Source organism: Phoca vitulina, unplaced genomic scaffold (genome assembly GCF_004348235.1).
Source record: "Phoca vitulina isolate PV1807 unplaced genomic scaffold, GSC_HSeal_1.0 scaffold7, whole genome shotgun sequence".
Taxonomy (NCBI): domain Eukaryota; kingdom Metazoa; phylum Chordata; class Mammalia; order Carnivora; family Phocidae; genus Phoca; species Phoca vitulina.
The window spans coordinates 29,494,160-29,518,981 of record NW_022589710.1 but is presented as its reverse complement, the minus strand read 5'-3'; the positions used below and the strand labels follow the sequence as shown (position 1 = coordinate 29,518,981).

The 24,822-nt window shown below is 38.1% G+C and overlaps 1 protein-coding gene across 3 annotated transcripts in view; it reads right to left on the bottom strand.

Moving 5' to 3' along the window:
- Positions 1 to 24,822, bottom strand: part of PELI2 (pellino E3 ubiquitin protein ligase family member 2) — a 193,394-nt gene that overhangs the window by 10,157 nt on the left and 158,415 nt on the right. For 2 of the 3 annotated variants that reach the window (XM_032405176.1, XM_032405178.1), the window contains exons 3-5: positions 21,019 to 21,120; positions 11,367 to 11,564; positions 1,008 to 1,196 (exon numbers count right to left, since the gene is read on the bottom strand). In XM_032405176.1, the coding sequence (XP_032261067.1) occupies positions 1,008 to 1,196; positions 11,367 to 11,564; positions 21,019 to 21,120 (489 nt within the window). The remainder of the gene's footprint in view (positions 1 to 1,007; positions 1,197 to 11,366; positions 11,565 to 21,018; positions 21,121 to 24,822) is intronic. The other variant, XM_032405177.1, reaches the window with a different exon arrangement.

Sequence of the window (24,822 nt, the reverse complement as noted above, 5' to 3'; positions counted from 1 at the left end):
AGGATGCTCTAATATTGGGCTTTATTGTAAAATACTCAGTAATACTATGAAACATAAATAACAGTTCCCTACAAACAAACATTGAGTAGAGTCTAGCAAACCAGGTTAGTATAAGAGTCCCTCTTCCCCCAACCTCCCGCCACTGCCATCTTTTTTCCGTCTCAGTAACAGCTGGTTATCATCTTGCTGAAAAATGCTAGATCACTCTGTGCTTTTCTAGAGGGGTTCTGAAGGAAACGGTCATTCTCTCTAGTTCTAGGTTCTATCTACCAATTAATTAAAAGCACTGGAGTCGAAAGTTTACTCAGAAACTTCTGGCGCTTTGCCACAGCCATGGCAAGATCAGACACCCAAAACTTCCCATTTAAGGGCTTATAATTATTCTCCACAGAAGAAAGAGTTAAAAAGCCAACTGCTTTAGGGCATTTGGGAGAAGCAGGGATATTTATAGGAAAATATTAACATGCCAAGTCAATGCCCTCAATGAATGATTTCAAATAAAAAGTTTTATGATTTTGGTGAATTATATAGGGTATTATGTATTAATTTCTTACTATGAACTCAAGGGAAAAAAGCTAACTTAATTATCTTTTAGTTCCAGAAAGTCTAGTAAATAACTCTGTAATTCATAATTTTCACTAATTAGTCTTGGACAGCTCAGGATTTTTCCACATTAGTACAGTTTTACACTAAAAATAAGTTTGTCCTTCTTAAAGTGAATTTAAGAGGAATTTAAGAGGAATGAAGCATACAATAAAAGAGATGCTATTAAGGTAGTAAGGAGCAAAAAGATAATTTTCTTCTACTATGGGAAAAGCTTAATCATGGAAGGAAATAAGCCCATTTCCTTAGCATTTTCAGGGGCTTAAGGAACGCTCATTCTCCTGGGTCAATGGTCCACAGCACTGGTGCTTCCACAAAGGTTCTGGATTTCGGGGGAGACAAATGACAGTCCTTGAGCTAGGCTTTTGTAGTGTGGTACATTTTCCAGAGTGAAGACCACTCACCAGCTTTCCTCTTTGCTGGGCTGACCTGGTTTCTCGCAGGGTGTACACGTCTCCACAGACAGAGATCTCACGCCAGACCCCAGGCTGGGACTCCTCAGTGAAGCCCCCTCGGGGGTGCATCACTAGGACGCCATTTGTAGTGAGCCCATCCATGTGGCCATCGGGGTTTTTCCACTTTGCTGCCTTTTCCTGGAGAGCATACCACAGAACAGAAAAAGCATGCTAAGATTAAGCTCAAAATGAAGGGATCCCAGAATCTCTTTAAGATACCCAGTATGGGCAGAAGGAAGGAAAGTGATGAATTTTCATTTTCTATTTAAAGCTAATAATCAGAAGGATAAAATATGCAATTATTCTGATAACATGAAAGTGCTAAAATGTATGAATGATTTATCATTGGATATGTATTATATTCATCTTGGGAGCTTTAAAAAAAAAGGAACCTGATGCCTGAGCCCTTCCCTCAGAGATTCTTTTCTATCCAACCCCCTTACCCCTGGGAGATTCCAGGAATCTAGTATGTGTTCTTCAGTTCTATTTGTGCAATCCTTTCGCCTCTTATGTACCAGTGCTTTACATGTAATCATCACCTGGGAAGTATACAGAAGGAAGGGGAAAAAGGAATTTTTACTAAACATACAAAATTTTAAAAAATGTTAGGCTAAAAGTTTTGGCCAGTATGTCTTGATAAATATCAATGTTTATATACTCAAAGATGGAAGGTAAAGACAGCTTGATATAATGGCAGGACAAACACTCTTGGATGCCTGCGCCAGTGATTTCTCTTTCTTGAGGACAGAGCCAGATACTGCTCACATGACTCAGGAGTCAGTTCTGATTAGGATAAGCCCTCTTGCCAGTGACTGAGCTCTGGCCAATGAGACATGAGTGGGTCTTCTAGGAGCCTTCCTGGTAAGGTTCCTTTGCTCTAAAAAGAGAACAGGAAGGGGGGAATGACATCAGCCTCCCAGCGGCATGGGTCATTCCTTTTTCCTTGCCCCTTGGATTTACAACTAATCAGACATCCATAACCAAGCAAGAACATGGCTGCGCAGCATCCAGATCACCTGAGAGAGATCCATACATCCATGCCCCTGAAACTGGGTGCATCACAGAGGAGGCAGCACAGGGGAGTCGCTGGGGAGCCAGAGGTGACAAAGGCAGTGGCCGGTGGGCAGGGGGATAGCACGACCTTTTCTGACAAAGGAGGTGGAGGGTGAAGGAGGTTAAGTGGGGGTCTGCCCCACATATGTTCTATAGCTGGAAGGACCCACTGCTGTCTCTGAGGAAAAACTGCAGTTGAGTGGGGGGAGGGAAGTAGGCAAAGAGAACTTCAGGGAAGGGTCTTCTACTGTCTGCCCCAGGGTTCTGGTCCATGGATTTCTTGGACCACCCCCTCACCCCCCCACCCCAACTTGAAGATTCCCCTACCAGGCTGTGGGCACATCAAAGTCCCAAGAACTGGGCACCTGGGTGGCTCAGTTGGTTAAGCGACTGCCTTCGGCTCAGGTCATGATCCTGGAGTCCCTGGATCGAGTCCCGCATCGGGCTCCCTGCTCGGCAGGGAGTCTGCTTCTCCCTCTGACCCTCCCCCCTCTCATGTGCTCTCTCTCATTCTCTCTCTCTCTCAAATAAATAAATAAAATCTTAAAAAAAAAAAAAAAAAGAATAAAACTACTTTCATTTAAAAAAAAAAAAAGTCCCAAGAACTAAGTACATACCTCCCCCAGCTCTGCTGCACCCTCCCATTCCTTTTCCCTTGGTGCCCACTCCCAACCTCTGAAAAGGCAGCCCCTACCCCCGAAGATAAACCAAAAATTTGTGCTATAGTGCCACCTTCTGGAAAACAAAAGAAAGGCTCCTAACTACCAACATGTTGAACTGTTAGAATCAAAGTAAACAGAAGCTTGCCTAAATAGGGTGTTCCCTACTTCCAATGTGAGGACAGAGGCACTTTTAATCAAACATCAAGAAAAATCAGTCATACAGTATCACAAAAAGAAAATGACAATTTTCCAGCAACTGAACCCAAAGATATGGAATATTGCAATCTAATGGATACAGAATTCAAAACAGCAGTTATGAAGAAATTTAATGAGCTACAAGAAAACTGAGAATGGCAATACAATGACCTCAGAAATAAAACTGACAAACAGAAGGAATACTTTACCAAAGGCACCAAAATTCTTAAAAAGAACCAAACAAATTCTGGGTCTGAACAACTCAATAAATGACATGAAGAATGCATTAGAAAGCACTGGAAATAGAGCAGATCAGGTGGAAGAGAGAATTAGCAAACTGGAAGGCAGAAACATAGAAATGATTCAGATGGAAGAGAGGAGAGAACTAAGATTTAAGAAGTGAAGAAACACTACAAGAGCTAGCAGACTCCATCAGAAAAGCCAACATAAGAATAATGAATTTTCTGGAAGGAGAAGAAAGGGAGAAAAGGACAGACAGCATATTTAAAGAAATAATTCCTGAGAACTTCCAAAACTTGGGGAAAGACCTGGATATACAAAGTCTATGAAGCCAACAGAACATCTTATTATCTCAATGCAAGATCTTCTCCAAGACACATTATATTAACTATTAAAAGTCCATGACAGAATTTTAAAGGCAGCTAGGGAATAAAAAGATAGTAACCTACAAAGGAATCCCCATCAGGCTATCAAATTTCTCAGATAAAAACTGCCAGCCAAGAATAGTCTACCCAGCAAAGTTATGCTTCAGATATAAAGGACAAGTAAAGGCTTTCTCAGACAAACAAGAGCTGAGGGAGTTCACCATCTCTAGATATGCCTTACAAGAAATGCTGAAAGGAGCTCTTCAAGCTGAAATGAAAAGACGGAGGCACACAAAACTCTGATTAAAGTGACAGAATTAGAAACTGCAACTCTTTGTAGTAATATGCTAAACTCTAAACTCCTAATGATAGCATAAAAGGCAAAGAGCATGAAAAATACCTGTAATAAATAAAAACAACTACAGCTACTACAACGTGGTAACAAAATCACAGCATAAAAAGAGATAATTTGTGATATGAAAAATATAAAAGGAAAAGAGTAAAAGGATGGAATTTTCATAGGCAAAAGAAGAGAAATTGCTATCAGCAGAAAAAGGACTATTTTATCTATGAGTTGTTTTATGTAAACTTCATGATAACCACAAAGCAAAAATCTAGAGCAGAGACACAAAACATCAAAAGTGGGGGAAGCTGAGCAAAAAGGACCATGGAAAACCACTAAGGTACAAAGGTAGGTAGAAATGAAAGGAAAAAGAAACATTAGAGAGACAAAATAACTAGAAGGCAAAAGAGAAAATGGCAGTAGTAAGTCCTTACATATCAAGAGTCACACTAAATGTAAATGCACTGAACTCAGCAAAAGGCATAGAGTGGCTGGATGGATTAAAAACAACAAAAGACCCAACTATATGCTGCCCTGCAGGAGATTCATATCAGCTTTAAAGACACACATAGGCTCAAAATGAAAGGATGAAAGATTATATTCCAAGCAAACAGAATCCAAGAGAAGGCTGGTATAGTCATACTTACATCAGACAAAATAGATTTCAAGCCAAAAAGGGTAATAAGAGACAAAGTCATTACATAATCATAAAAGGGTCAGTACATCAAGAAAACATAATGATTGTAAATATATATGTGCCCAAAATTTGAGTACCAAATTATATGAAGCAAATAATAATAGATCTAATAGAGAAACAGACCACAATATAATAATTGTGGGGGACTTCAATACCCCACTGTCAGCAATGGATGGATTTTTCAGACAGAAAATCAACAAGGAGACATTGGAACTGAACCACACTTTAGAACAAATGGACTCAGTAGACATATATAGAACATTCTATCCAACAGTAGCAGAACATTTTTCTCAAGTGCACTGGAACATTCTCCAGGAGAGATAGGATAGGCCACAAAACAAATTTTAGCAAGTTTAAGAAGACTAAAATCATATCAACTATCTTCCCTGACCACAGTGACATGAACTAGAAAGTGACAATGAAAGGGAAGTGAGAAGATCTACAAATATGTGGAAACTAAACAACTCCCTTCTAAAGAACCATTGAGTCAAAGAAGAAATCAAAAGAGGAAATATTATCTTGAAACAATTGAAAGTGTAAACACAACATATCAAATATTGTGGGATACAACAAAAGCAGTTCTGAGAATCCTATAGCAATAAACATGCATATTAAGAAATTAGAAAAGTCTCAAATAAACAATCTAACTTTACACTTCAAGAAACTAGAAAAAGAAGAACAAAGCAAGCCCAAAGTTAGCAGAAAGAAGGAAATAAGGATCCAAGCAGAAATAAATAAAATAGAGACCAGAAAAACAACAGAAAAGATCAATGAAACTGAGAGCTGTTCTAAAAAAGATAGATAAAAATCGACAAATCTTTAGCTAACCTAAGAAAAAAAGATGACTCAAAATTAGATATGAAAGAGGAGACATTATACCTGATATTACAGACATACACAGAATCATGAAGGACTGCTAGAATGTAGAAGAAATAGATACATTTCCAGAAACACACATCTACCAAGACTGAATCAAGAAGAATCAGAAGATCTGAACAGCCCAATAATGAGTAAAGAGATCAAATCAGTAATTTAAAAAAAATCCCAAGAAAACCCTAGGACTAGTTGGCTTCAACTAGAGAATTCTACCAAACATTTAAAGAAGAATTAACACCTTTGTGAATGGTGTTAGAGAATGGTCGAGTTTCATTCTTCTGCATGTGGCTGTCCAATTTTCCCAGCACCATTTATTGAAGAGACTGTCTTTTTTCCACTGCATGTTTTTTCCTGCTTTGTCAAAGATTATTTGACCATAGAGTTGAGGGTCCATATCTGGATTCTCTATTCTGTTCCATTGGTCTATATGTCTGTTTTTGTGCCAGTACCATGCTGTCTTGGTGATCACAGCTTTGTAATATAGCTTGAAATCGGGCAACATGATGCCCCCAGCTTTGTTTTTCTTTTTCAACATTTCCTTGGTGATTCGGGGTCTTTTCTGATTCCATACAAATTTTAGGATTGTTTGTTCCAGCACTTTGAAAAATGTCATTGGAATTTTGATCGGGATGGCACTGAAGGTATAGATTGCTCTGGGTAGCATAGACATTTTAACAATGTTTATTCTTCCAATCCATGAGCATGGAATATTTTTCCATCTTTTTGTGTCTTCTTCAATTTCTTTCACGAGTGTTTTGTAGTTCCTAGAGTATAGATCCTTTACCTCTTTGGTTAGGTTTATTCCAAGGTATCTTATGGTTTTGGGTGCTATTGTAAATGGAATCGTTTCTCTAATTTCTCTTTCTACAGTTGCATTGTTAGTGTATAAGAAAGCAACTGATTTCTGTGCATTGATTTTGTATCCTGCCACATTACTGAATTGCTGTATGAGTTCTAGTAATTTGGGGGTGGAGTCTTTTGGGTTTTCCACATAAAGTATCATGTCATCTGCGAAAAGAGAGAGTTTGACTTCTTCTTTGCCAATTTGAATACCTTTTATTTCTTTTTGTTGTCTGATTGCTGTTGCTAGGACTTCTAGTACTATGTTGAACAATAGTGGCGAGAGTGGGCATCCTTGACGTGTTCCTGATCTTAAGGGAAAGGTTCTCAGCTTTTCCCCATTGAGGATGATATTTGCTGTGGGTTTTTCATAGATGGATTTTATGAACTTGAGGAATGTTCCCTCTTATCCCTATACTCTGAAGTATATCCCTATACTCAGGAAAGGATGTTGTATTTTGTCAAATGTTTTTTCTGCATCAATTGAGAGGACCATATGGTTCTTCTCCCTCCTCTTATTAATGTGTTCTATCACATTGATTGATTTGCGAATGTTGAACCACTCTTGTATCCCGGGGATAAATCCCACTTGGTCGTGGTGGATGATCCTTTTAATGTATTGTTGGATCTTATTAGCTAGGATTTTGTTGAGGATTTTGGAATCCATATTCATCAGGGATATCGGTCTGAAATTCTCCTTTTTGATGGGGTCTTTGCCTGGTTTGGGGATTAAGGTAATGCTGGCCACATAGAATGAGTTTGGAAGTTTTCCTTCTGTTTCTATTTTTTGAAACAGCTTCAGTAGAATAGGTGTTATTTCTTCTTTGAATGTTTGGTAGAATTCCCCAGGGAATCCATCAGGCCCTGGACTCTTGTTTTTTGGGAGGTTTTTGATCACTGCTTCAATCTCGTTACTGGTTATTGGCCTATTCAGGTTGTCAATTTCTTCCTGTTTCAGTCTTGGCAGCAAAGATAAACTCAAAGTGGATGAAAGACCTCAATGTGAGACAGGAATCCATCAAAATCCTAGAGGAGAACATAGGCAGTAACCTCTTTGACATCACCCACAGCAACTTCTTTCAAGATACATCTCCAAAAGCTAGTGAAACAAAAGCAAAAATGAACTTTTGGGACTTCATCAAGATAAAAAGCTTCTGCACAACAAAGGCAACAGTCAACAAAACAAAGAGGCAACCCACAGAATGGGAGAAGATATTTGCAAATGACACTACAGAAAAAGGGCTGGTATCCAAGATCTATAAAGAACTTCTCAAACTCAACACCCAAAAAACAAATAATCAAGTCAAAAAGTAGGCAGAAGATATGAAAAGACACTTCTCTGAAGAAGACATACAAATGGCTAACAGGCACATGAAAAAATGTTCATCATCATTAGCCATCAGGGAAATCCAAATCAAAACCACATTGAGATACCACCTTACACCAGTTAGAATGGCAAAAATGGACAGGGAAAGAAACAACAAATGTTGGAGAGGTTGTGGAGAAAGGGGAAACCTCTTACACTGTTGGTGGGAATGCAAGTTGGTACAGCCACTTTGGAAAACAGTGTGGAGGTGCCTCAAAAATTTAAAAATAGAGCTACCCTATGACCCAGCAATTGCACTACTGGGTATTTACCCCAAAGACACAGATGTAGTGAAAAGAAGGGCCATATGCACCCCAATGTTCATAGCAGCAATGTCCGCAATAGCCCAACTGTGGAAAGAGCCAAGATGCCCTTCAACAGATGAATGGATAAAGAAGATATGGTCCATATATACAATGGAATATTACTCAGCCATCAGAAAGGATGAATACCCAACTTTTACATCAACATGGATGGGACTGGAGGAGATTATGCTAAGTGAAATAAGTCAAGCAGAGAAAGTCAATTATCATATGGTTTCACTTATTTGTGGAACATAAGGAATAGCATGGAGGACATTAGGAGAAGGAAGGGAAAAATGGGGGGGGGAATTGGAGGGAGAGATGAACCATGAGAGACTACGGACTCTGAGAAACAAACAGGGTTTTAGAGGGGAGGGGGGAAAGGGAATGGGTTAGCCCGGTGATGGGTATTAAGGAGGGCACGTACTGCATGGAGCACTGGGTGTTATACGAAAATAATGGATCGTGGATCACCACATCAAAAACCAATGATGTATTGTATGGTGACTAACATAACATAATAAAATTAAAAAAAGAAAAAAGAAAAAGAAAAGGAATAACACCAATCCTCCTCAAACTCTTCCAAAATATTGAGGAGGAAGGGACATTTCCAAACTCATTCCCTTGATACCAAAACCAGATAAGGATACCACAAGAAAATTATAGACCAATATCCCTGATAAATGTAGATGTAAAAGTTCTCAACAAAATATGAGCAAATCAAATTCAAGAACACATTAAAAGGATTATACACCATGAGCAAGTGGGACTTCCCCTGGGATGCAAGTATGGTTCAACGTATGCAAATCAATAAATGTAATACATCCTATCAATAAAATGAAGGATAATCACGTGATCATCTCAACAGCCACAGAAAAAGCATTTGACAAAACACAACATCCTTTCAGAATATAAACCCTTACCAGATTGGCTACAGAAGGAATATATCTCAACATAATAAAGGGCATATATGCCAAACCTACAGCTAACATCATACTCAATGAAGAAAGACTGCAAGTGTTTCCTCTAAGATCAGAAACAAGACAAGGATGCCCACTCTCACCATTCCTATTCAATATAGTGCTACATGTCCTAGCCAGAGCAATTAGGCAAGATAAAGAAATAAATGGCATATAAATTGGAAAGAAAGAAGTGAAACTATTGCTTAGCCCTATTTGCTAATGATACAATCTTGTATATTGAGAATCCCAAAGAAGCAGTCAAAAAGCTGTTGGAATTAACAATTTCAGTAAAGTGGCAGGACACAAAACCAACATAGAGAAGAAAGTTGCATTCCTTTACACTAATGATGAAGATGAAGCATTTGAAAAAGGCCTAAAGAAAACTATCCCATTTACAACAGCATCAAAAACAGTAAAGTACTTGGGAATAAATTTCACCAAGGAAGTGAAAGATCTATACAATGAAAATTAAACACTTTGCTGAAATTGAAGACACAAATGGAAAGACACCCCATGTTTATGAATCCGAAGATTATTGTTAAAATGGCCATACTACCCAAATCCATCTATAGATTCAACACAATCCCCATCAAAATATTAAAAGAATTCTTCACAGAAATAGAAGAAATAATCCTAAGCTTTATGTGCAACCACAAAAGACCCTAAATAGTCCAAAATTTAAAAACAACTACCATATGATCCAGCATTTCCACTTTAGGGCACATACTCAAAGGAAATGAAAACAGGATTTCAAGGAGATATATGCACTCCCATGTTTATTGCATTATTCCCAACAGCCAAGATATGGAAGCCATCCAATGCCCATCAATGAATGAATGGATAAAAAAAGACACTGTACATATTATTTACCCACGAGAAAGGAGGATAGCCTTCCATTTGCAACAACATAGATGGACCTTGAGCACATTATGCTAAACAAGTCAGAGAAAATACGTACTGTATGATATCACTTATATGTGGAATCTTAAAAAGTTAAGCCTACAAAAACAGAGTAAAATGACAGTTACTGGGGATGGGATGGGTGTGGGTGGGGGAAACACAGGGAGAGTGGTAAGACTGATGATGTTTAAAGGTACAAGCTTGTAATCAGCCATAGAGATCTAATGTACCGTGTTATGAATATAGACCATATTATTGTACTATAGTTGCGCGATGTGGTAAATAATCCTATACTGGCAATCATTTTACAACATATAAGTACATCATGGTAACATGGCTGTACACCTTACACTTACACAATGTTACGTGTCAAATTTATTCATTTGCAAAAAGTAAATAAAAAAACAATAAAAAGAGATAAGGAAGAAACAGTGCCTCTGCCGCCTCTTCTTCAGCCGGAAGTGGTCATGTGGCCGGGGATAAATGAAGTGCAGGAGCCGTCTCTCATCCCTAAGGCAGCCTGAGGAAGTGGATTTGCCCGGGGAGGAAGGGGCAAGACAGAACGAACCTGCTTCCCTGGATGACACGGAATCACTGAGTTACCCAACCCTGGAGCTGTCTTCCTTGGCGCTCCTTGTTACATGAAATAATACATTTTTATTATTGTTCAGGCCATTTAAAAAAATATTTTATTTATTTATTTGAGAGCGAGAGTGAGCAAGAGAGAGAGAAAGAGCATGTGTGCCCAGGAGCGGGGGGTGGGAGGGCAGAGGGAGAAGCAGACTCCCCACTGAGCAGGGAGCCCAAGGCGGGGGCGGCGGGGGTTAGGGGGTGTCATCCAGGAACCTGAGATTATGACCTGAGCTGAAGGCAGATGCTTAACTGACTGAGCCACCCAGGCGCCCCTGTTTAGGCCATTTTTAAAGGCCATTTTGAATGTTGTTTTTTTTTTCCCCCTGCAAAAACATCCTGATTTAAAAAAACAAAACAAAACTATATTAAAATTGGATATTCACTAAAACTTCTAGGTTTCATTTACATGGAAGCCTTATGAAGCCAGAAATTTTTAATCTGTTTTGTTCTGTGATATCACACCTATATAACACCTGACATAGAACCCAGCAAACACCCAATGAAAATTTTTTGAATGAATAAATGAATGTCACTTTTTCCTTTGAACTCTATGTAGATTTGACCATTTATTTTTCCCACTGAAATAAACCCCCTTAAATCTACTATAAATACATTAAGTACAATGTTAATATACATTTTTTAAAAAGTAATTACTGTACATATACATAATACAGCAAATGTAACAAGTATCAAGTAATGACTTAATTATTTTTAGATTCTTAATAACAGCCTTTCAGACTCCACATCTGAAAACTAAAATCTCCAAATCTAACTGGAGGCACCATGGAAGGCAGATTTTTGGCCACAATTAAATGTTGTATCTGATGATAATGGGCGTTTTCCTTGAAACAATGTACTTAGTAATAGTACTTACTCCAAGAAATATGTTTTTGGAAGAGTCAAATCCGGCTGCGAATATCCGTGCGGTGTAAGGTTCGTTCCTGTCACAGACAATCCTGCAGGCAAACCTGGATATGGTGCTCTGTGTAATCTGGGCCTCATCGTTGTTCTGACTGCCAGAAATTGTGTCTGTAACAACGAAGTCGATAGGGCTTTCTGTTGATCTGCCCACCTAAATAAATCAAATGTACTCATGATTCGTTTGAAAAATATGTCACCATATTTTGTTCACATGGAATGAGTGTTCAGGATCCCTTTAACATTAACATTTATTATCTCTGCTTAAGAATTTCATGAAAAAAATTTAGTTCTTTTCCTTTTCTTGTTTAACTAAGGGAGATATTAGAGTAACCAATCATGAGATTTTAAATATTAAGAGAAAAGCTAAATTTTTTATTCTGGAGAAAAACATTAGATAGCGCCCCCCCACCCCGAGATTGTATCTCTTGGATCAGGTGAAAACATTAACAGCAAATTATCCTCTACCCCACCCACCCGCCCCCCTATTTCCAGCTGGAAAAAACCAAGATTTTAAAGAACGCCAACAAACAAAGGAACTCTTGCCCGGCAGCAAGGATTGGTTTTCCCCACTAAGTGAATCCACCAGTAACTCATGGCATAGAGCAAGAATAGCCCTAACCCCGACAGATCAAATGCCTGTTGCCATTATTCAGTGTAAACGAGAATGATGTAAAGGGCAAGACAAGTCAGCCCAAAGTTTGGGATGCAGTCAGATGAAAGGTTCAAAAAGGTGGTCTTAACATTTCAAGTTTGGATTAAAAAAAAAAAAATCTCTCTTGGGAAAGTCTAAAAAGCTGCCAATAATATTATGTTGACTAACTTTCTTTGGTAAGATTAAATGCTTCCAGAAAGAATATATTTCATTTGGAAGATCTTACAGTTCTAAAAAAAGGTTTTCATATTCAAAAATACCAATAAGATAGGTAACTGCTCTGTCCTGTAAACTGGGAAGAGTTAAGTATTTGTTTACAAATAAAAAAAAATCCTCAAGACAAAATATCAAAACATTTTTGTAATGCTGTTCTATGAATCTCTGACCAGAAAACAGTGATACATGTTATTTATACACCATAGAGACTTTTTAAATCAAAATCATTTATATGTAAACAAATCATTTCTCACTAAGTAGGACGTTAATGTTCTTTCCTAATGCTAGTGACTTTGATTTGGAAGCTGATGAGGGGAGGGACACAGGGAGCTCCCAGACATGTATGCAGAAGACCCCCAAAAGTCAATTTGTCAGGTATCTTTCACCTGATCTCAAAATTCTATCTAAAACATAAGATGTAATATATTTTTCATCCAAAGAAATAAAAGTGAAAAAATACATATTATCTTGCATTATTTAGCTCTGTTTGCTTCCTGGAAAATTATTAAGTTTCTTTTATAAATCTCACACATTTTCATGCATAGACTATCTCTATTAAACCAATAGACAACAGACATCTATTTTCTCTCTTTCTTTCTTTCTTTTTTTTTTTTTTTACAACCCTTGATTTCTTGTCCTAATGAAATGTGCCTGGAATAAAATAAACCTCTGGATTCACTGAAACTCATCAATGTGAATAGATGCACATTGCCTGAATGTATGCATTTCAGGTTTAGAAAACATAAAACTTGCTAAAAAAAGGCAACATAAAATCTAAATTAAGAGATATTATAAATCTTATATAATTCATCTTTCTAAAGTTGAGAGTCTTCCCTCGGCTAGACTCATTTAAAAGCTGGGTATGTGACTCAGAAGCTCTGATTCAGACTGCTTTTTTTTTTTTAAAGCTATTCTCTTAGCTACTTTGAGGTATACAATACAGTATTATTAACTATAATCACCATGCTGTACATTAGATCCCCAGAACCTATTCATCTTACAGCTGGAAGTTTGTACTCTGTGACCAACACCTCTCTATGCCCCCGCCCCCTCAGCCCCTGGTAACTACCATTCTAGTCTCTGCTTCTATGGTTTTGATTTTTTTTTTAATAGATTCCACATGTAAGTGATATACAGTATATGTCTTTGACTTATTTCACTTTAAAATATTTTTTAAACTAGAAAAGTAACAAATATTTATTGTAAAATATTTCACAAATACAGAAAATAAAAAATAACATAAAGGCTACTCTAAACTCAGGAATCAACTTGTCCTGAACCTCTGTTCCAACAAAGCTTAGGAGCGAAATGTGGAAAGTTCTAAAATTGCCTAGAGCTCTCACAAAGACAGTCTCTGACATAATTTCGTCACCTCCATGGAAGAGGGCAAAGACTCTTCAAGCTCTGTTTTAAGCGCAAAGCTAAAACCATGCTCAAGTAGAATGTCATACAACTGTTACTGTCTACAAAGATTACTCTCTTCGGGAAAGGCCATGTATTAAATTAATGTTTTGATGAGTTAACGGAAATGGACTATAACACATGACATTTTATTCCAACTGGAACATACTACTAGGATCGATTATTGCAAGTCATGATACCTATCTGACTTGGTCATGTTTGAGTTGTTTTTCAATTCACTTCCACTTAAATCTAACCTGTGGTGCGCCAGTATAATTTTATACTTCCGATACAAACCTCATGGTGCTTTTGCCAGAAAAAAAAAAAAAACTAAGCCACTTTTCTACTGAAAGCTCACCTGACGTGCAAAACTTGGAACCCATCCTTTTGGGTATTGGATCAACTCTACATTATCTTTTTTTTTTTTTTTTTGGCTTTAAAGCATTATTATTTTTATTGTAGGTACCTACATAGAATAAAATTGTGTTTTTAAATCATTTTCCTACATCACTAGTTTTTGATGTAGTGTTCCATGATTCATTGCTTGCGTATAACACCCAGTGCTCCATGCAGAACGTGCCCTCTTTAATACCCATCACCAGGCTAACCCATCCCCCCACCCCCCTCCCTTCTAGAACCCTCAGTTTGTTTCTCAGAGTCCATAGTCTCTCATGGTTCGTCTCCCCCTCTGATTTCCCCCCCTTCATTCTTCCCCTCCTGCTATCTTCTTCTTCTTCTGCTTTTTTTTTTTTTTTTTAACATATAATGTATGATTTGTTTCAGAGGTACAGGTCTGTGATTCAACAGTCTTACACAATTCACAGCGCTCACCATGAGGAATTCTTAATCTCAGGAAACAAACTGAGGGTTGCTCAACTCTACATTATCTTAAGGGCAGTCATGTAGACAACCAAGATGGTTCTGAATTCCATCTGGTAATCGTACAGTGCTGATATTCTTATAGTAGCCAGAGGGAGGATTTTACTGACACCACACACACAGCATCACTCAGCATGTGAAATTTTTCATATATGAGAAAAGTTTGGGTTTGTCTGGTTGTCAGTCCAATTCAGTACAGGTAATATGGCACAAAGTGGCTGGAAGGGCCTCCGTCATCTTTCCTGGACCACTGGTACTCCTATCCCTGCATCTGTAACCTTATTTTCTGACTTCCTTCTAATGACAAGGATGGAATATCGCGGCTCCTACCCAAGACCAAACTCTCTCTTGATGCCTGGCGTCTCACTATTCTTCCCTTCCCAAGAATTTTGTTCCTGACACTGTCCCCTCTCTCTACAGAATCATTCATTTCTCTCTCTAGACTACTAGATCTTATCATCAGCTATCAAACACATTCTGGAGCTTCTCAAACTCCGTGACTCTGTGGGGATAAAAGGACCAATTTGTTTTTTAAACTTCAACTTGTCACTGATACTTTTAAAAAGTACAATCAGAATGAGTATTAGAAAAACGATCATCTGCTTTAAGGTTTCAGGTACTCTAAAAAGTGCCGTAGGTTTCCAAACTCCTCCTCGAGATTTCCTACTCAGCTCATTCTGCCCTGTTAACAGAGACTTGGCTGCTCAGTTGAGCACACTTTGAGTAGCATTTTTCTAGACTAGTCTCTCACCTTTAAAAACATATTCCTTCACTTGTAAGCAGCCCTCAAGCTATAGCCCCATTTCTCTGATTCACTTAGTGGAAATACATCCCGTAAAACCTGTCACTAGTTGTTACCCTCCCATTTCCTTACTCATCCCCTTAACTTCCCTCCTCAGCCCACCCAGCGGGAGTTTCTACCCCAGAGCTGCACTGAAACCACTCTTGCAGAGCTTTCCAGGGCTTATAATCCATATCCTGGCATATCTGTACCTGGTATTGGAATAATGAAACTCTTACAGGCTAGTTGGCAAATAGCCCCCTTCCCTGCGCTTTCTGTTCCCTCCCTAGGTAGTCTCGTCAAATTCCATTATTAGCCAAAAAGCCCTGATCTCTACCTAGAGCTTCAGACTCGTATGCCCGATCTCCACTTGGTTGTCTAATAAGCATCTCAAAATGTAAGATGTTCTAAACAGAACCTGGACTCCTCTTCAACCCCTAGATTCCCCAGGTCAATGACTGACATCCAATTTGCTCAAGCTAGAAATCAATACCAAAGAATTATCCTTGATCCTTTATTTCCTCCACACCCACGTTTAACCCTGCCTGTCAACACTCCCTCCGAAGATATCTTTAAGGAATGTAAATCAGATTTTATCTCTCCCGTGCTTAACACCCCGATTTTTTTACTTGGCCTACGGGCCCCACCTCTCCAAGCTCATCTCATTTCACTGACCACCTCCCTCACCCTGCTCCTGCCTGGGGGCCTTGGCATTTGCTGTTACTTCTGCCTTATTTGTGGTCTGTTTCCCTCCTCCAGAATGCAGGCTCCAGGAGAGGGGCTGCCTACCTCCAGTAACTAGATGACTATCTGATACATAGCAGGTGCTCAAGAAATGAAATTGATGACTGGAGGATTAGGACAGTGACCTTGAACCCTGGGAGAGAGACAGGCATCATGTTTTAAGAAATAACTGTTTAAAAAGTAGATATTCTTTAACATTTTTTCTCACCTAGGTGGGTGCTAATAAAATGTTACCATCTAAAAGTGGTATAAACCAACTAAATTAAAAACCAAACAAACAAAAACCCAAACCGTAAGGTCCAGCAGCACCCAGGATCGAAGACCATGAAACCGAGCAATGTTTGAGGCCTCTGGTTTCCTTACCCCAAGGATCAGGATGCATTTGGCATCACACCTCCCTTTAGGGGTCTTGTAAAACATTTTGTCACTTCCTGTGACAAACGATTCTTTATATTTTACTTTCTCAAAAGCTACACTCTTTTTTTCTGTCCTTTATTTACACCTATTCTAGAAAATAACTACTATGAAATTGTTGCTATACTAACTCAGACTTTCTCACCCTTAACCCATCCTAGGCAATAATATTTCTGAGTTCTGAGCTACTACCTGTTTTCCAGGGAAAGGCAGCACAAGGCCCTTCTTTGGCTTGGTTTGGTGTTCTGCTTTTAAATGCTCAATTAACCTAGAAATCATTTTAAAGAATAATGGCTACAATGAACAGCCCTCAACACCAAGGTCCATGCTTGAGAAATAGGAATGGTACAGTGCTTTTTGCTCGCTAACCTTTATCAGTGGTGGGCTGGGGACATAAAAATGTGTAAGAGGAAGAAAAAAAAATTAAAACAAGCTTGATTTTTCAGGACCTTCTAAGAGTTTGCTTAATTCTACTCTGCTTAGAGTGATCTGATATTAATCCTCCAATATGTCTAGTTATTTTGCAAGTGGAATCAGATTATTTTAGTAAAAACGACAAATGTGTTCTGTTTTCTTAGTAAATCTATAAATGCTTGTTGAATTACCATGCTTCATATACAGAGGTCGAGGTGGTACCACGTAGGAGTGTAGAACTCAGGAGACATAAAACTGACTTCTACCACTAACGCTTTCTCTGCCCTTAGTAGCTAGTCACTGTTCCTTTCGAAGACCCAGATTTCTCAGCTATGAAATGCAAGAGGTTAGTATAGTATAATTCGGTATTTCTTAGTGTGGTCTATGAACCTCTGAGGGTCCCCGAGACCTTTTCTAAGGATCAGGTCCATGAAGCCAAAATTGCCTTCATAATAATACAAACACGCCATTTGCCTTTTCCACTGTGCTGTTTATTCTAATGGTGCTAAGGCAATCATGTGCTTTGGTGGAAATCAAACCAGTGGCACCAAACTGTATTATTAATGGCCACTGTATTCTTCATGGCCATGCACTTGCAGTTAAAAATAATGCCAGTTTCACTTAAGTATGCTTTTGATGAAGTAGCAAAAAATTACTTTTATTAAATATTGAGGCTTTCAAATATTCTATATGATGAAATGGGAAGTATGAAAAAAAGCATTTAGAAGTTTATAACAGTATGGAGGTTCCCTAAAATATTAAAAATCAAACTACCATGTGATTCAGCAATCCTGTTTCTGGATATTTATCCAAAAAAAAAAAAAAAAAACCCTAAAAAAAAACCCCGAAATCAGGATCTCAAAGAGAGATCTGCTCCCTACGTTCACGGTAGCGTTATTTACAATAGCCAAGATATAGAAACAACCTGAAAGTCCACCAGTGGGTGAATGGATTAAAAAAAAAAATGTGGTAAAAACATCCAGTGGGATATTATTCAGCCTTTAAAACAAGGAAATCCTGCCACATGCAACAACATGGATGAATCTAGGGGACATTACAAACACTGCAGGATTCCAATTACGTGAGGTACCTAAAACAGTCAAACAGGGACTGTAGCATGGTGGTTGCCAGAGGCTGGTGGTGGAGGGAAGTGGGAATCATTGTTCAACAGCTCCAAAGTTTCAGTGCCACAAGATGAAGAAGTTCCAGAGATGTGCTGTCTAATGCTGTGCCTATGGTAAAAATATTGCATGTGCGTTCGTCGAGAGGATGGATCTCATGTTAAGAGTCTCATGAATCTTTCACTCACTCTGCACTTGCAGAGATGAGAAGGAAGAAAGTGAGCCATGGGAGTGGAATGTGCACGACAGTGAAGAGTACGCGATCTCTGTCACAACATGTCCCTACAGGACAGTGATGAAATTACAGGTGCCTCTGCAGTGGCGGGTTGATTTTAAAGTGGTAAAAAATGTACCACCACAACTGTAAAAATTTTCTTGATGTGCTTTTTTTGGTGTTGAGAATCTGCTATTCTCTAGGGTAAAACGTGTGTAAAAAAACTTCCTATGTAAAAAAAAATCTTGTCAGTAGAAGATTTATAATTTTGGAAAGTTATTAAAAAATTATTATGAAGTCCCATAAAATTAGCAGGGAAGGGTATGCAATATGTATTTAGGAAAGGATTTTCTCTGGTAGAATGAGAAGAAAAAATATTTAGAATATTATAAAATGGAATTGTATGAGGAGTAAAACCATTGTTAATATTTTGTCTAAATATGATAAATCTTACTTTTGAGGCACTTTAATAATTGTGTCTACATCTATGACTATGACTCTAGGACTGTTTAAGTTTATTTTTTAAAATTTTTTAAAAAGATTTTATTTATTTATTTGAGAGACAGTGCACACATGGGAGAGGGACAGAGGGAGAGGGAGAAGTGGGCTCCCTGCTCAGCACCTGTTTAGTTTTTTTAAAAAATAGCTAACACATTCACATGTTTCAAAAATCATAGTGTGAGGGGCGCCTGGGTGGCTCAGTTGGTTAACTGTCTGCCTTTGGCTCGGGTCCTGATCTCGGGGTCCTGGGATGGGGTCCCTCGTTGGGCTCTCTGCTCAACAGGGAGTCTGTTTCTCCCTCTCACTCTCCCTCTGTGCTCTCTTCCTCTCTCAAATAAATAAATAAAATCTTAAGAAAAAAATCATAGTGTGCAATACCTCTCTGTGTACCACCCGCCCAATCCTCTTCCCCACAAAGGCAACTGCTTTAATAATAATGTCTTATTTATCCTCTTGGAACTTTTTAGTGCATATAAGCATTATTTAAATCATTTAACTATGCTAATATTTAATAATTAATATACTACTTAATATTTAATATATTTAATAACTTAAATTTATTAACATTGAAGATTAAGTAATCTTAATTGAATACATTATCAATGGCTCAATATAATAATATTAATATTTAATTCGTTAAATAAGTTTGGAGCTCTTCCCATGTCCATACATAGAGCTTTTTCTTGTTCTGTTTCATAGCCTTGGAGGCCTCCCTCAACTATATGGCTGTACCTGAATTTACTGAAAGGGTCCCCTACTGAATGACATTTACATTGTTCGCAATCTTTTGCTATTATTATTATTTTTTTTTAATTTAAATTCACTTAGCAATCTTTTGCTATTAAACCATGCTTTGAGCAATGACTTGGTAAAAATGTCATTCTGCATGAATGTAGGGGTATCTCTGGGGTAAATCTCTAGACACAGAAGAGCTTTAGAAAGAGAAGAGCTGAGTCAAAGTGTAAGCATTTTTCATTTTTCACAAGCACTTCCAAATCACCGCCCCACAGAGGTCATACCAATTTATAGGACTAGGGGAGGGTTTCCCCACATCTCTGACAAAACTGTTCGGATTTTTGTCAATCTAGTCAGTGAAAAAGTAAGATCTCTGTGTGATTTGAATTCACATTTCTCCTTTTTTTTTAAGTCCGGTTGAGCATATTTTCTTATTTTTCAGAGCTCCTTATTTCCCCTTTTTGATAATATCTAGGATACTGTTTGACACCTGTTTCAGTATCATTTATTTAATAATTTAACGTTCCACATAGAAATGCAAAGTCTCATGGTTCCCAATTTGAGTTTGCTTTTCTCCTCATTAGCCTTAATTCTAACTTTCTATTGTTTTAAAGTACCAAATCTTAGATATATTATTAATTCTCTTCTTCTTAAATTCATGAATTTTTTTACCATTATTATTTCCTTCCTTCTGCTTTCTTTTGATGTATTTCTGGACTTTCTATTATATACCACTAAAGCTAGTCACGAACCTGTTCTGTATTTTCTTACTGTCATTTTTTAAAGAGAACTCTTGGAGACCAATGTTTAGTTCCTTGTTCCCTCCTTCCTTGTATAATGAAAGCACTTCAGATTTTTTTTTTTTTACATTTTCTTCTGAGTATGAGGTCAGTCACATCTCATGAGTTTCGCTACATAATGTTCCCATAGTAATTTTTTAAAAGGCCTAATAACTGCAGTATCGATGTCCTTTCTGATTCAAGTGTTCAAACACGGCTTTTCAAAGTGGTTGGTTTTTAAAATTTTTATCGTTATTAACGTGTATTTTTATTGCACTGAGATCTAAGAATGTAGCTTTTATAATTTCTGTCTGCAGTTTAGAATGAAGGTTTCCCCCTTAATCTTTCAGAACCCAAACAGGAATTCATTTTTATATTATCCTCACCTCTTTCTCTGAGTACATCACCAAACACTACTGGGCTAGTTCTGATTACATATCGAAATGCAGAACTGAAGGAGAGTGTGCTAAAATTTCCATGAAGAAAAGAAAGGTGTGTCCTGGGGATGTCACATAGAGCATGGTGCCTATAGTAAATACTATTGCACTGTGTCCATGAAAGTAGCTAGGAGTGTGGATCTTAAAAGTTCTCATCCCAAGGAAAAAGCTTTGTAACTCCATGTGGTAGCAACTGTTAATAGGCCTTCTGTGGTGATTACTTTGTAATATGCACAAGTATGGAATCATTACATTGGACACCTGAAACTGATGTCATGTTAATGACACTGCATCCAAAAGAAAAATCAAGATGTTACCTGAAACATATCCGTATCTTTATCATGTGTGTACTCCACCACCACAGTCTGATTCCTTGACAGAGTGTATGATATACTGTGTTGACCTTTGCAGCTGATAGCCTAATAATGAAATAAACACATATAAAAATTCAGTAAAATCTCATTTCAACAACTTAATCACAATTCTTGTAGTTAACAAATATCACTCTACCAGCAAAACCAATACAAGCCAACAGTTTTTCTTTTTTTAAAAAAAGTCAGAGCCTGTCCCTGGGGCACCTGGGTGGCTCAGTTGGTTAAGTGGCCGACTCTTGATTGCAGCTCAGGTCATGATCTCAGGGTCGTGAGATCGAGCCCCACATCTCGGGCTCCGCGGTCAGCCGGGAGTCTGCTTGAGGATTCTCTCTCTTCCTCTCCTTCCGCCCCTCCCCTGCTCACTCTCTCTTTCTCTAAATAAATAAAATCTTAAAAAAAAGAAAGTCAGAACCTGTCCCTGCTGTGCCCTGAATTACAGAGAAGTTAACCATCACAACTCTGGCTTTACCCAACCCTCTATCTTTGTATGAACAATATTTAAGCCAAATCAAAGTTAATTTACTAGTTTGCAAGATTTAATTTAATCGTATTTCTGAAAAAACATACACTTTCTCCATATTACCTTAACTCAGTGATTGAATTTTTAGATTAATAGGGTTTATTTAAAAATTTAAAGTTTATTTCAACACTACAGCAGTTCAGTCAATGACATTTTGTTATATTTTCCCCATGCAATAGAGATTATAATCTAGTTAAAAAAAGTCAGTGAAAAAAATGTAAGTGTTCTATAAAGATATCTATACATTATTCTAGCCAGTGATCATACATTTACATAAGATGTATAACGGAGTATAAGTAGTTGCTTAACCCAGACATTTACTAAGTTAATAAAAAAGAAAGCTAAGTTAATTTTATCTTTTCTATTTTTAGACTAAAGCTAATAGCCTTTCTTAAAGAACCTACAAACCAGTAATACAATATTCTTATTTTCTTCATAATGATATATTTGAACGCATCTTAAGCTGTGGTCACACACTTTTAAGACTTCCAAATTAACAAAGTTTATTTAAATTGTACTCCAAATTATTTCAATTACATTTTATCCGTTCCACTTCAACCTAATTTATCTTCACTTCTACTCTTTTACATTAAGTATACTAAATAAAATTTTAATGAGCCTTTCTATTAAACATTTATTGAATAATGACACTGTATGAGGACCAAGAAAGCATTTGGAAGTAGCTGGACATATGAAGCATGTTAATGAAAATGTACTCTGAACATTTATATTTGACTAATATAATTGCTGAGAGCAAAAAGTAGTACAACATTCCAAATCAACTTTGAAGTTAGCTTGGTTACTCTCATGGTTATTTAATCATCTGCCCTGAGGAACTTTGTGACTGAACTGTTTTGTTCTACGTGCTTCATTAAGACAATACAAGTATTAGAAATAATTTAAATATTTAATATGGCCAGAAATCTACAAAAGACTTCTTAGACTAACAAAAAACGTCACTAACAAAAATAGTCTTAAATTTTCATTGGTTTGAGTTAGATAAATTTAATGGTATTGACATAAGTGACATTTTTTAAAAGCCTAACTAATAGCTATTTTCAAGATAAATGGATGTTTATATTATAGTTAAGTGAAAACACCCACTTTAGGAAAAATAATTTTATTAAACTGAAACTTATAAAACTAACAATTGGGATGATTATTTATAAACTAATTTTGGTTTCCTTAAAAAGTATCTATTGCACTTAAAAGTATCCAATTTACAAATATCTCAACTCAAAACACAAGTTTCATGACACATATATTACATAAAATAAGAAATATCCGCAAAATCAGGAGTTCACAAGTGCCATAACAGAACTCCCTTTTAAAATGTCATACATTTTTGTATGATTGTACCTTCTTAAGTACAGTGTTTCTCGAACAGTTGCTTTAACTGGAAGAAAGCCACCTGAACCTTGGAGACGTGTGGGAGAGCACCCTGCAGTGAAGTTTCTCCTATTATAACATTTTACCTGAAAATTATTGTAATTTTTTATTCTCCTCCTATGCTGACGGTTTTAACATTTAAACATTTCCAAACTTGCTGGGAAACTAATGCCCCAGGAGGTCTCGCTGTGCTCACCCCATTACCTGGCACAGTCCTGGGCATGGGACCCCACAGACACTTCCGCGCCCCTCCAGGAAACACCAGAAATAGCCATTTTACAGGCCCTACGTCGTTGGTTCACCCAATTCTTCTGACATGTTTTACTCAAACTATTCTTGTGGCTCAGGTTAATATAAGCCCCCACAGCACATGAAAGAGGCTACTGATAGAGAAGCCATACCCAGAGACTGCTCACAGTACAGGGGAGCACAAAACCTAGGCTGACCCCTGCCTGGCCACCCCCAAACAGGGGAGAAAGCACAGGGACTTGGAAGCCTTGTATGCCTGATCCAGGACACCTTGAATGGTGAGCCCCCTTAAAACTTACAACTTCAAACTTCTGCCCACTTTTTATGCAGGCAGATGCAGCTCAGTGTGAATGACCAGGGTTAGGAAAGGTGAGCACTTTCGGGTTAGGGAAATGCTTTTTCTGAGACTTTTTTTTTTTTTTTTTTTTTTTTAAGATTTTATTTATTTATTTGACAGAGAGACAGCTAGAAAGGGAACACAAGCAGGGGGAGTGGGAGAGGGAGAAGCAGGCTTCCCACTGAGCAGGGAGCCCGATGCGGGGCTCGATCCCAGGACCCTGGGATCATGACCTGAGCCGAAGGCAGACGCTTAACAACTGAGCCACCCAGGCGCCCCTTTTTCTGAGACTTTTTGATTAAGAAAGTACCACGGGCAGGCCATGTTCCGGAAGCTTCTGGATGTAGGGAAGATGGAGAAGTGGGAAAAGAGATTCTGCAGGGAGAAACTGAACGGCTCTGAACCAACAGGTAATACACTCAATACACTCCCCTGTGGGAGGGATGGCCACGGAACTTCAGAATTGGAGTGACAGCAACCTCTCCATTGCTTCCAGTTCTCGTAGTGATTTCCCTCTGTTAGGGCCAAGTCAGGAGAGCGGGCCTGCCAGGACAGGGTCCTGAGAGCTGGCGGCATGTCAGGCTGCACCCACGGGGAGGAGAGGCATGGTGGGGAGCTGGCCCTCAGAAGACTGGGAATTAAGCCAGGACTGGGATTTGGAGCAAAAGGTGGCAGTCCAAACCAGGCCCCCTGAGGCCATCGGTGGCATCCTCAGAAACAAATGGAGAGATGCAGACAGCCCTTGGTGACACAAATTGGGCTCACATGATCTTGTGTTCATATTAAAGCCAAGAGTGGGGCCAAATTTGGTCAGTGGGGGGGGGAATCAGAAGAGAGTTTAAGCTTGAAGTCTGTTTTTGCTTTCTTTCTGGCAAGTATCTAAGGCATCATTACACTCTTCTCTGGTTAGAAGTACCAGTTTTTTCAACAACACTTCTAACATTTAAAATAGGACTTTTGGAAATTCAGCTTCTAGTAAATTACAGATTTACTGACTTGAGTCAATCATTGCAGGTATTTTGGAAACACAAATTTCCCCAAGGTAACAAGTGGCTTTGAAACCTATTTCTGAAATATCATGCAGGAAGGTAGGTAAGGCCTTCTCCTGGCACTCACTGTAACGTAGTTCAAACACAATTACTGTAACATAATGTAATTTTTATTATACCAACTCAAACTTGGAAACAGGACACTTTAAAATTGTAAGGAAAACCAGCCCAACTAGCTTGCCTGGTGGATTGTGCTGATCTCC